Source organism: Elaeis guineensis, chromosome 4 (assembly GCF_000442705.2).
Source record: "Elaeis guineensis isolate ETL-2024a chromosome 4, EG11, whole genome shotgun sequence".
Taxonomy (NCBI): domain Eukaryota; kingdom Viridiplantae; phylum Streptophyta; class Magnoliopsida; order Arecales; family Arecaceae; genus Elaeis; species Elaeis guineensis.
The window spans coordinates 24,116,869-24,130,159 of NC_025996.2; the positions used below are offsets into that span (position 1 = coordinate 24,116,869).

General features: G+C 42.5%; 1 protein-coding gene across 1 annotated transcript; it reads right to left on the bottom strand.

Moving 5' to 3' along the window:
* Positions 1-686: 686 nt before the first annotated feature.
* Positions 687-3,948, bottom strand: LOC105043325 (1-aminocyclopropane-1-carboxylate synthase-like). Its single transcript, XM_010920832.4, has 4 exons — positions 3,373-3,948; positions 2,973-3,104; positions 2,530-2,690; positions 687-2,157 (listed from the first exon to the last, which is right to left on the bottom strand). Exons 1-4 carry the CDS (start codon positions 3,550-3,552, stop codon positions 1,287-1,289), a joined length of 1,344 nt encoding a protein of 447 aa, XP_010919134.4. The 5' UTR covers positions 3,553-3,948; the 3' UTR covers positions 687-1,286.
* Between the last annotated feature and the right edge of the window lie 9,343 nt (positions 3,949-13,291).

Below are 13,291 nucleotides of genomic sequence, written 5' to 3' on the forward strand. Positions count from 1 at the left end.
AGTAATTATTAATAAATTAATTATATATTAATTATATAATTAACTAATTAATTTAAAATTTTAATATAAATAGTTAATTAATATTATACAAATAATTAATTAAAAATAGAGAAATAAAAGATAATTCTAAATATTTAATAATAATTATCAAAATTATGTACTAAATTTAAATAATTAGAAATAAAATTTAATAGTGCATGATTAATATAGTGTGTGTATATATATAATATGAATAAATAAATTAATTAATGAGGGATAGTCTTGTGAATGCAAAAATTTATCATGTTCCTTGTATCCTTCCAATTTGAGAAGATGTAAATTGATGGGTCAGGATGAATGGATAATTTCTCCTTTTTCATTCATCCTCTCTCTAATTTTTTGATCCAAATAATGGATGAAGGCCATCCCTCCTTCCAACCTTATTTATCCATCCTCTCGGGAGCCCAATCAAACACAAGTAAGATCTAAAGGTAGGTACATAGGCAAATCAAGCATAGATCATAGATTCAAGACTTAAATGGGCACATCACGGTACTCATAAGAAGATATGGCATGGCCCATGGATCGGGCAAAGGGCCGAGACATGCATGTCGAAGATCAATGGCATTTGGTTACATAGAGCGGGTAATGACAGCATCAATTTTAAAGAAGATCGATGGCATTGTATATTTTTGAACTTATGAAGGCACAATATTATGGAATAAGATTACAGAACTTTTTTTGACTATCATCAAGAACTAAATGGAAGTTCAGAAATAGCAATAGGCTTGCCAACGAGCCCTTGAAAAAAAGACGGAAACAGTGATACATATTTGAGTAAGCTTTAACCATTTACCGCCCCACCGTACTTCGTTCTTATAAGAAACAAAGAATATTGATACCTATGTTCCAAAGCTGAGAGCTAAAGAATTTCTTTTCCCCACTCTTATTTTCTAAAACGTCCTTTTAAGATACGTAATTGAGTGACAAACCTTTCGCCAACAACAAAAAAAAAGGGACAGACACTGGAGTAACGTTAAACATTTCAGCACCCACATTGCGGTTCTAATAACCAGAAAATGGTAGTACTTATGTAGCAAAGAATTATTTTTCTTCTTGTTCTTCTTCCTCTCCTTTTTTGCTACCAATTTTCCCGTGCAAATTAATGGCACAGGAAGAACGGCTGTACCACTCAAGCTGAAGTGGTAGCTGGAACAAGAGGAGAGTGCGGTGACATCAGGCTGGCCATGTCCTCGAACCTCCGAGGCAAGCTTCAGCGTTGCCCAGCCTGCTGCCACCTCTTCTTCTTAGCTTGCACTGCAGCCTATCTCCTTCGTCCGGCGCACAAACGACTCGATCCTTCCAAGGGCTACTTCCATGGTCTCGTCATCCATGTTGGCAAAGCACGCCCTGAACCACCCAGGTTCGCTGCAATGAAACCAGGAACCGGGCGACACATTGAGCTTGACATCATTAACCATCACGCGCCACAGCTCGAGTTCTCCTTCAACTGTGAATTCTTTGAGAAGCCGTCTCAAGTCCATCCAGCAGAACAGCCCGGCGTTGCTCTCCAAACATTGGATTCCCACCTCCGCAAGCCGACCAGTGAAGAACTCGTGCCTCTTCGATAGCCTCCTCTTGGTGTCTGCTATCAACTTGGTTGTGAATTCATCATCTGATAGCATGGAGGCGAGCAGGTATTGCGTTTGCGAGGAGACTAGTCCAAAGCTCGACATCCTCCGAGCGCATCTAACCACCGTATCATTGTAGGAGTAGACCACGCCCACCCTGAGTCCAGCGAGGCCGAGGTCCTTGGAGAGGCTGTAGGTGATGTGGATGAGGCTTCGGTCACAGTTAGGATCCTCCTCCAGTATCTCAGAGACGCCAACGAATTGGGGATTCTTGAAGACAGTCCCTGCGAAGATCTCGTCGCAGATTAGGTGGATCCTCTTGGCATTGATGAAGCTGACTAGGGTTCTTAGTGTCTCTCTGTCGAATGTTGTCCCCAGTGGATTTGATGGGTTGGCTACTATGACCCCTTTAACTCTAATATTTGCCTGTTGGGCTTTTTCATAGGCAGATTCGAGTGCGGTCTGGGTGATTTTGAAATGATTGGAGCTCTTGCAGTGAATTGGAAGGAGCTGGGTACCTGTTCTCCACCTGAGGTCCTGATCGAATCTGAACATGACATGAATTGTAAGTTTGACTCGATCTGTAATAACCTTTGTGCTTGCTATATATATTGATGCACAAATAATGAATATAAGACGAACAAGTTCCAAGATACCATTTGCAAGTAGCGTTTAGATGTGCAGGGTATAGACTTACAACATGTTCAAACCTATTAATACAGTCTTCGTACATATAAGAGAAAAGGATAACCAAAAATATTTTTATGGAAATTTCATATGTTATTGGACTAGTAAATGAGAATGTATTTGTATCTACCATACCGTCCACCTTGAAGATTTTCATTTGGAAAGAAGTAGGACCATGTCGTGTTTTTAATGGACGTCAGAACTCATATATAGAGGAGCTTATAGGACATACGCTGGATAATATGGCGTTGGAGCAAGGAATGCTTCGCCGGGGTCAGCCAAACAGAAGGCCATTATTTCGGCAGCCCCAGTAGCTCCACTGCTTATCACCATCCTCTCAGGGTCAAAATTGATTCTTCCTCCTCTCACTTTCCCCATGAACATGGCAAAGGCCTGCAAGTTTCGACAAACTACTTCGTAATCCATTTCGCGTTACATCCACAGAGCAACTACAAGTATACTTACTTCTACGAACAGGATATATCTCAAGATTTCAATCACGTAGAAGTCTTCAGACCACTTTTGGTATTTATGTTGGATAACTCTATGAAAACTTCAGAAGCTAAAACCTTTTGCAAGGACTTGATACGTCTTTGCAAACTTGATAACATTATTCATGACTAGATAAGCAAATCATTATGATAACAATAAAAAAGCATCAGTTTTGTTAATTACTCTTCTGAATTCAGGCAGGCCGTGGCAATCCCCAAAATTCGAAATAACTTTGAATTCTGAAACTCCCACTTCAGTGCAAATGGAGGCCTTCGGGTTCTTCTTAATCCACTCTTGAATCAAATCCAGGCAAAGCTGAAAAATATATTAAAAAAAAAAAAAAACTTAATCAGTAGGACACATGAATATTAATTTTAGATTACCGATCAGAGACTATAAGTAGCAGAATACTGTGCAGCCACTGCTACATGGATTGCTGCGTGCTTGTTGTCCGCCTATCTGCCGCATATGAGAATATGGATATGCTCTGGAACTGAGTGGGTGGATCGATGGTGTTGGTGTGAAATTATGATTGAATTTACAACGAGGTATCAATATGACCTGGCGCCGGATATGTTCTTACCTGATTTTCAGCCAGTCCCATTTGAATGACTCCATTTGGGTTGTTGGTAGGATGGAATGGATCACTATCATAAGCCTTCCACCCATCGAAGTAAGACGAGTTCTCGCCGTGGCCGTCATTGGCTGCAATCTTTGAAAGGTTTGGGGAGTTTGGTTCACGAGGCAACTCAATGAACTCCATCGCTAAAACTCCAACGACGTGTGAATGGGTAATGAAAGTGAGAAACGGAGAAAGAGATTTAAGAGTTTCGAGTTTGTATGGTCTCTAGGGAGATACGGATGGGGGCCTGGGGGGACAGGAATTTATAGGCGGGCATTCAACTTTCAAATCCTTCCAGTGGACCATACGCCGTTTGGGATCAACCACGGAAGGGAACCTTCGAGAGTCTGGTCTCCCTTAAAACGGAGCACGTGATGCCCAGTAAAAAAATCGTACGACGCGTTCTGTGTTTTCCAAATTTTTGGAGAGGAAATCCGGGACGGGAAGCTTCGTGCGAAGCGAGCGAGGCAGAGAACATGGGAATTGTGAGGAGCGCGCTGACGATAGAAGGGGAGAGCGCGCTGACGATAGAAATTGAAGGGGAGAGCGCGCTGATTTTGTGGGTCGGGACCGTGCACCGCTGTTGTTTTTTTGTGGGGTGCAGGTAACTTTATTTTTGAGCAATAATTGGAGGAAGAAAGATTCTTTCAGCATTCTTTATTAATAAAATATCATTAATCTATATGTATATTATCGTAAGTCATGATGAGGCAAAGGATAAAGAGATGATACCGCACAGAAATAAGAAGTACGAGAAGATCCAGGAGGGATCAAGCTATTGCCCTTCAAAATTCTCTCTCCTGTACGGCAGCAGAAATGACACTGCTATAGTTGATAGGTTTGTCGAAAACTTCCCTGGTTACATTAAACCACAAGTTATATCTCACTGTAAGGTAATAACATGGGGAGGTCTCTCGCCTTGATCTCTCAAAGATAAAGAAAGACCTCTAAGTGTATCCCTCCTATCCACGAATAATATGAGATGTGCCTAACTTATCCATGCGTCAAAGAGAGTTGGAATCTGGAAAGGGTCTGATGTTGGACAATTGAGACTAATAGTCCCCCCTTCAAAGCTTTAATTGTTTTCCGATCTCTATGTTCTGCTGTAGAGTGGTCCAATCTTGGATGCGTATGATAGATCGCTTGGCTAGTTCCGAGAAGACCACAGCTTCCATGGCCGGTATAACTTTAATGCGAAAGAATGATTGATCTTCCACGAGGTGCGAACCATTGGACCGTGCGTTATAGAATTTTCAAAATATAACATCTAATTCGCGATCTATGTTGATGGATGCAAAAAGAGGTCAAAGGCTTTAAAAGCTGTGCAAAATGTGATCTATGACAAAATTATAGCAAAGAAGTGATGGCCAGCAAATTGAGATGATCTACCACCTTTTCTTTAAATGATCTTTTGTTAAAAGCATCCGATAGATATTGAAAACTTGTGCATGCATTCCTATCAAAAAGGGAGACTTATGTACACGTTAGGGGCTAGCCACCAAACGTCTGTTCTCCTTTGACTTTTTGCAGGCTAATCAGCAAACATCTTAGAATGCCTTGGGATCAATTGTTAATGGCTCTCTCTTGGCATGCCGGAGGGAAAGAAACTGTAGAATTTTCTCAAAGAGAAAAAACTCCCTCGCTTGAAGAGCTACGAGGAATTGGTTACAAGTCGGTGGATGTGCATTCTCTCATTAATTAATCTATTAGATAACAAGAAGGATCATCGGACACTAGTGCCATATTAAGATCCTATCTAAAAATCTAAATGTTTAGATAGATAAGTCCAAAAGTATATAATCTTAATCTATCTAATATGGAACTATTATTCCTCAGCATCCTCTTGCATGCGTAAAGCTCAAGAGGTAGAATCTGAAAAGACGGACAACATATGAATTAGTAAGCGAATCATCTAATTACACAAAAATTATATTACAAAATTAGTAATATATACAATTAGTAATATTCTAATTATAATATATTTCTTATTCTAATTAGATATAACTAAGTAGTAATATTCTTAAGCTATTACACTTTACCCTCAAGAAATATATACAATTACACCAGCTTTCTTGAGTAAGATAGGTCTTTCTTGTGCTTTGACTTGTTAAAAGGCACATCTCAAAGGCCATTAGTGCTGAAGAAAACATAGCATTTCCAATGGATTGGACAAAGGGCTGAGGCATGGATGTGGAAGGGTGTTACTGGAGAAATTATATCCTGCATGATTTGCACCATGCCCATCATGTATCTCAATTTCTGTGGGCTTCATACATCATGCGCACGTGTCAAATTGCCACACATCTTATATTGATTTGTTTATGTAATGCATTGTTGACAGGACGAGTGTGGTGCAAGAAATCCCATATTACAGACCATCTAGCTTGAGAGAAATGCTTGATTATTTAACAGGAGAAAACCCTTAAGACTTTCGTTATTATAGCGTGTCAGAGAATGACTTCACGATCGGCTCAAAATATGTTCAACTAAAAATCAGTAAGAGATAGCTGGACTCTAATTTCGAGGTTAAGGTTTTGACAGGTAGTGTTGTTATGGTTTCAAATTTGGCTAGCTATACATCCGTGCTTAACACCTCACGATAAAAAAGGAAAATAAGAAGAAAACAAATATTGGGTTACACTTTTGTACTAGTTTGGTGCAAGTCTCTAGGTTATACACATTATCTAAACGTTAATATGTTTGTTGAGTTACCGTGATACACCTGTTGTGCTTTGACAAAATCGATGTGCTGCGGAAGATTTCTTGTTTGTTGTTGTTGTTGTTATTTTGATAGAAAAGTTTTTTGTTTGTTATTTGATGAAGGATGTTCTAATGATGTTAAGACAATGTGGAGAATTAGAGAACAAATCCTGTTTGGATTTTTTTCAAATTTTGATATAGTGATCTTTGTTGACCAAGTTGTCTGCGAAATCCTGAACAGCATGCGTCTTTACATTCTGGTATTAGAATTAAGCACATGTTAGGACAACGCAAATTAGCCATCCTTTGTTACCTTCTCACCATGTCATAAAATCACATGAGGCAATCTCAACCAAAACGGGATAACAAGTGCCGTTGTTTGACAAAAGGCTCCGTCCCCAGCTTTAATTCAACCGTCATACTTAATTAGAGCATGGGTTGGATCCTCTCGCCTCCTTTTTTGCTCCTTCCTCAAGATTCGCTGGTCAATTACATGACGTGGTCTGACGGAAGGCTCCTTCCCGTCAAATCGTAGCCCTTGGACCGTTAGCTATGGTGTACTCTGCTTGCTACCTTTTTGGGTTTTGTATGGAACCTTTCTCCTGGATGATGTACCAAAAAAATTCGTAGCCTTTAGACTTCCGATTCCAAGAGCACCTCCGACCTCCAACAATGTTTTGGTAATAAGGGAGCTGGTACACGCCGAAAAGCTGACGTGGATCCTGCGAGCGTGAGGAGAGTGGCCGGTGGGGCGTGAGGTCTCACGCGAGAGAGTAAAGAGGCGTTTGCCTTTCTTCTTCTTCTTTTCAGCCATAAGACGGTAATCATACAAATATAGCATAAATATAATCAAAAAAATTTAAAAAATAAAATATCATGAAAAAACAAAAGAACACTCTGAGTGTCGGTCTACAAAACCTCATCCAAGTGCTCTACAATTAATAACCTAGTCAGTACCTCTTGGTGGACATGCTAGATATCTAGAAAAAAAAGCATCCTCCCAATGCTCTCCAAATGTCACACAACAATCGATGGATCTGAGCTGCCTCGGCCCACCCTCACAACCAGCCTGCAGCAATGACTGAGTCCTCCAGGCATTTGCATGGTTGACATCGCAAAAAATATCAACCACTCTTTGGTGCGAAAGATACAATCAATCGGAACCTAATAAAAGGCTTCACGCTTGGTTTGGTGGGATCTGGGCCCGGCCTGGGTTGGGCCTGTTTCAGTGGGACGGATATTACATACAATCTCTGTCGTCCGTGAGTCGTATTGAGAACGAGCAGCAACAACGAAACGAAGGAAGACTAAAAACGGCAACATATGCGGAAGGTATCCAATGGATTGCAAACTTTCTTTAATTAGAATACGAAGCGGCTTGTATCTAGATCACCAACTCAATCAATTGGTACCCTCAAACCGATGCAAATTAAAATAGAGTTTTTCATATTTGTGTTATTGTGGAATTTAAATTGAGTTTCATATTCTTGGTCAGAAACGATTTGGTTAAAGTAGATATCATTTTGTTTCGAGCACAAATGTCATATCAGCCATAATGCAAATCCATCATTTTTTTTCTCTTCTTTTGTGTGTAGAATCCAACGCACGGCCTCCCTGCAGCCTCTTAAGCTTGCCTTAAGGTGTTCGAGCCATCTCCTTCTTTCTTTTTGTAATTTAATAATCACATCCTTTGTTAATAACTTTGGGTGCTTACTAGTTATCGTACATTAGGTCTTCTTTCGCAATTTCAATAATTGAATCATATTTTGCATAACTTTCAAAGTATGAGAAAATTTTTTCTTCCATCCACAATATAGATCATAAAATTGATATTGTACTTTGAAGGCTCTGCAAAATATGATCAACAGCTAAAATTACAAAAGAAGGACAATCATTCTTTCCTGTAAAAGATACAATTCGAACCTGCCTCCCTATGTGCAGGCAAGGTGGCAAGGTCATCTTTTGAACACCCCACAAATGCATACAAGTTCCATGCATCAAGTCACTATTCCCTCATGTTTGACATGTTCGACCGAGCTATATCGAATACAAACGAGGAGTTTGTGTTAAATGGAGAACCGGTCTTATCCAATTTCTTTGGCCACTGAAAGGCTCCTATGCCTCGAAGCTTTAGGAAACAATCGAGAAATGGCTGCCCATTCGCATGAGTCGTACGTAGACTCTCCATTTACTACGAATCCCTGGTGAATTATTACTCCTTTTATATGACAATTCACGTGAATACAAGTTTCTAATGCATGCTTGCAGAATAGGAGATGTGCACGTGCACTATGTGGTTTAATGCTTGCGTGCAGACCGGCGAACGTAGCAGAACGAATTCAACGTGGGCACGTTGCGTCAAATGCTCGCGGATTCAAAAGAGGGGCACGTCAGAGGATATGTTCCTAGATGCACTGTAAAAGTACTCCGATAAAACTGAACCACTTTTTGGATAAGCCTGGACCATAGTGTTTTTTGTAAGTTAGCCCCGAAACAATTGTTGTCATTTATATCTTGGTCATGGAAGCATTTCTAACTAAAGCTGTCAAAATGGGTTTGGCCTGCAGGGCCGGCCCGGCTCAATCCTGTAAATAGGATGGATTGGACTGCCATATGAATAGTCCAAATAACAATCGGATCTATTTGACCCATCCCACATCAGTTCATGGGTTAATATAGGTTGGGCCGGACTAGTCCGAGTGGACCATAAAAATTTAAAAAAAAAAATTATAAAAAAATTCTATTCTTTTTTTAATCCCTGACTCCTGAGCCCTGCTACCCCACGTTGCCAGCCGCTGCTGCAGACCAGTAGGATGACTGCCTCCATCGGTTTCTCTCCCTTTCGCCTCCTAACTCTACATATCCCCACTCCTCCTCCTCATCGTCGGTGCCACCGCCTCCGACCTCCGAGTCCAATCACGAATCAAGATACGCCGGTCCCCTCCTCCCTTCTGCCAATAGATGTCCCTCCATCCAACCTCCAAACGATCCTCCTCCTTCTCCTCTGGGCCCTCCTCCCTTCCGCTGATGAACGTCCCTCCATCCAACCTCCAGGCGAACTCCCTCCTTTCTCCTCATCGTCGGTGCCGCCACCTCAGAGTCAAATCCAACCACAGCTCCTCCTCCTTAGGCTCTCTCAGTCTCTCCACTCTCCGAGTTAAAGCAGCGCTGCCTTCCCTCGGGCTCTCTCGATCTCTCTCCACTCTTTAGGCTCAATCGCTCGAGACGTTGCACTTTCAAGTCAAATCCGACAGCGGTTCCTTCTCCTCCTCAGGCTCTCTCGGTCTCTCTACTCTTCGAGTCAGATCTGCACAGCCTCCGGCCTCCCCTCAGCTTTCTCGATCTCTCTCCACTCTCCAAACTCAACCGCTCAAGGCTCTCCCCTTTCGGGCTCTCTGCCTCTCTTTTTTTTACTCTTCACTCTTCAGTCATTTGAGGTTCAAGACCTATGGGCTGCCCGGTCCGGTCCATGGCCCTTAAAAGGCTGGGCTGGACCAGTTATATTGTATCCCATTTTTTGGCGGGACCGGGCTCAGCCCTATCCATCAAATTTTAGGCCCTTATGGATTAGGCCGGGCCAGTCCATTTTCATAGTACTATTCTCAGCTGAGAGGTGGCTCGTTGAAGTTTTTTTTTTTTATTACGATCAAGGACTCATGATTCGACACATGAGGTATTATCTGTTTTGACTCATGGGCCTCACAGTTTTATCTTCAAAAGACATCTCACGTAGAAAAGATGGCTCCTTCCAATAAAAGCCAGTTTCCTTGACTCACAAGGATCATCACAAATTGATGTATGGATAGAAAGAGTCCCATAATTGCAGAGATGGTTCTTTACTTGGAATGTCACTATTGCGGCCAAAGGCTCATGACTCAGCACATGATGTATTATCCATTTTGATCCATAGATCTCACAGTTTTACCTTCAAAAACTCCACATGTGGGAAAGATAGTTTCTTTTTATATAAGCCAAAGTCTCTTTGACTCACAACTAATTTTAGAATGCTAATGCCCTCCCTTCTACGCTGCAATACTTTTCCATCAAATCTTTATCTCACGGTTGAGAGAAAAAAAGAGAAAAAATTTTTTATCAAAAAAAATATATATCTTTGTCTCATGGTGTGTTTGACTTGGGCATTATTTATTTTTACTTGGATGCAAAGAAAGATCCCGACAATTTCTCACTGGATTTGGATAGAATCGTCAAAAATGTTTACCGAAGATAGCTTATTTCTTGATGGTTAGCTAGCTGACTTTATTATACATGAAAGGATTTTGTTGCGGCCTTTCTCCGATTTTGGTAGTCGGCCTGGTGCCGACTAGTTGCTGCATCTGAATGCAGATCGACGGAATGCTGGGAGACGGTGTGCCGTCGCCGGAGAAGGTGCACACAATCAAGGCCGAAGACGAGAGTGAGGGGATACCAGTGAATGGTGGCACTGGTCTCTGCTCGACATCGTGGAAGATGATGACCTGCAAAGGAAGTTCCGCCAAAGGTGGCTCCGACGAGGATCCTCCAACTAGTCAGGAACTATCAGACCAAGTCAGCATGACTGTTACACCTAGTCAGCATGGTGCCGACTAGGTTAAGTACTTGCCCCTGGTCGGTCGATTATTGTCGATAATAGTCGGTGAAGATCCGACTGGACAAAACTCATTGACCCGAGTTAGGTTGAGTTGTAATAGCTTAGTCAGTGCAGCTCCTTTAGTTGGCTGGGAGATGAATAAGATGGGTAGTCGGTTGAGTGATGAGGATCTATCCCAACACCTGCCCCCCAACTCCCAAGTCTGACTCCATAGTTAATTGGGTGAAGGAAATTCATTGTCATCTGGATCCGAGTTGCTTTTGCTGACTGCTACTTGTCTATCTTGTCATTTTGTGGATTGGACCGTCGCCTTATCATTCCATAGAATATGTGGTGGCGCTGTCCCATCACAAGTCATGCAGCAATAAATACCGCGGAGCTCGAGGTGATCTTTCGTACTAATAATGGCAGGAGATCGACTAGCGGGATAATAATAAGCATGTATACCAGAGTCGTCTGCATGTCGGTTGCTCATTGGCTCGACCTGTGACCACATGGATTTGGCTAACTTGACGAGATCTGAATGGTGGTTCGTTGAACGGGCATCGAGATAGTCCATTGTTATTGCTGCCATGAGTCGATATCTCCGAATAAGGTGTGATACTCGATGTTGATTCTGACCGTCAAAAGATCTATAAATCGGGGTTGACCCTATAGTCCCTATTTTCTATTCCATTGGCTTCACCCCATCTCAGATCTTTTGCTTCCTTTCTCTTGTAGTAGAGAGGTTAGGTTCTATCACAGGCGAGTCATCTTCTTCGACGTCGGTCCTCCGTCGCCATCGACCCTTGCCACCATCATCATCGATCTTTTTCTATCATCATCATCGTCAGTCTTTTCCCATTAAGGTTCCCTCCTTCATTTTTTTCTTCTTTTTGAGCTTTCCTCTGAGTCTTTTCTCCTTTTCATGGCTTCTACTGGAAGAAAGTCTGGAGATGAGAATCCGATCAGAGATTGAAGTTCTCTGACTCCAACCACCTAAAGGGAGACAGAGGAGGTTCCTCGAGGTGAACTCGAAGAGGCATCTTCTCGGCAAGGTCATTTGGATCCGGATGAGTCAGATGAGCAGCCGACTACCGAGGACCTCTCCAGACCTCCCATTGAGAGGTACGAGTTGAAGGAGGCTGCCATCGACAAACTAAAGGATTACTATCATATCCCTAGTCGGCATCAGTTGATGGTGCCCGATGAAGAAGGTCGGATTGTCTGTCCTCCTAACGGCTTCATTGCTGTCTATGACGAGTTTCTTCGATCGAGACTCTGATATCCTCTCCCCCATTCTTTACCAACGTTCTTAGCCTGTACGAGATCATCCCCGCTCAGCTTGCTCCCAACTCTTTTCGATTCTTAGCTTGTTTCATAATTCTTTGCCATCTTCTTTGGGTTGAGCTCCGAATTTTTTTGTTTCGAGCTATCTTCCTGTTGAAGAAGCATCCTCGAGAATGAGGATGGTGGTTCTTCTATCCTCAGCCCTGTCAACAATTGTTTAAGAACCTTCCTTCTTCCATCCACGGATGGAAGAATAATTTTTTCTATATTACGGCCAACCACCCATGGGGCTTCGATTAGATTTGGACGACTCCCAATCTGTCTCCGAATAGAAATGACACAGTCGTAAAGGAAGATTGGGGACATACAAAAAGCTGTTTGAAGTCCTGATTCCTCCGCATCAGGAGGCTGCTCAAAGAGTAGTCTCTTTATGATGTCGAGATAAGCCCAACTAGCCATCTCGATGGTCTTCTTTCTACAAATTTTTCGTAGCTTTTACTTTGTATGTAGACTAACCTTTCTTTGTCGTATTCATGCAAGCATGAGGGTTACAGCGGGATCCCTCAAGTAAGCGATCCAAAAGAAAAAGACAAAGGCATCATCATGTAGGCCTGGTCATCCCTCTCAACCACCGAAGAAGTCGAGAAAAGAGTCCCCTCCTTGGGTACATAGGAGTACACAGCCGCCATCACCGCCTTGACCACCTCTGGAGCGTTCTTCTTCACCGCTCGTTACAGTTGCAGTCCCTCCTCCTCCTCCAACCGACAATGACATCATTGTCGTCGAGTCGTCGATAAAGTCGGAAGCAGTCCAAGCCCTTTCGGTTCAACCCAGGTCGGGAGGAAGTCGGGCACCTAGTCAAGAAGATGCCGACAAAGGGAAGACCCCTACAGAGGAGAGTGCCCCCGCCTATATGACCGATTATGGTCCGGATACCTCTTCAGGAGAGGCCACAATCGCGATCGAATATGCTTCAAGGCGACCGATTAGCTCTCCAAAACTGCCAACTCGTCGAGAAGTTGGCGAGGATGGGTTGCCCGCCGACTAGAAAGTCAAGAAGGGATGTCCAATTGGGGAGATTCAATCGGGCACCTACATGTTGTTGATCGGGGTAAGTCTTCAACCTTCTCTTATTCAGTTTAACTCCTGAATAGTTATCAACTGAATAGATGACTTGGCCATTTTTTTTGTTTATAGATGTCCACGATATTACTGTTTTATCTAAGGGGTTGATCAAGTTTGCCTAGATCAGCTCCAAGCTGGAGGACCAAGTTTAGACTACTTAGGCTCGGGCCAAGGTCGCTGATGAGCTCCTCCAAGCTA

Excerpts from the sequence above, each read along its gene's own strand:
- LOC105043325 (XM_010920832.4), bottom strand. The coding sequence starts at position 3,552 with ATGGAGTTCATTGAGTTGCCTCGTGAACCAAACTCCCCAAACCTTTCA. Across the intron at positions 3,105-3,372 it reads TGGGACTGGCTGAAAATCAG|CTTTGCCTGGATTTGATTCA; the intron begins GTAAGAACATAT and ends TATATTTTTCAG. Across the intron at positions 2,158-2,529 it reads CCAACGCCATATTATCCAGC|ATTCGATCAGGACCTCAGGT; the intron begins GTATGTCCTATA and ends TGTCATGTTCAG.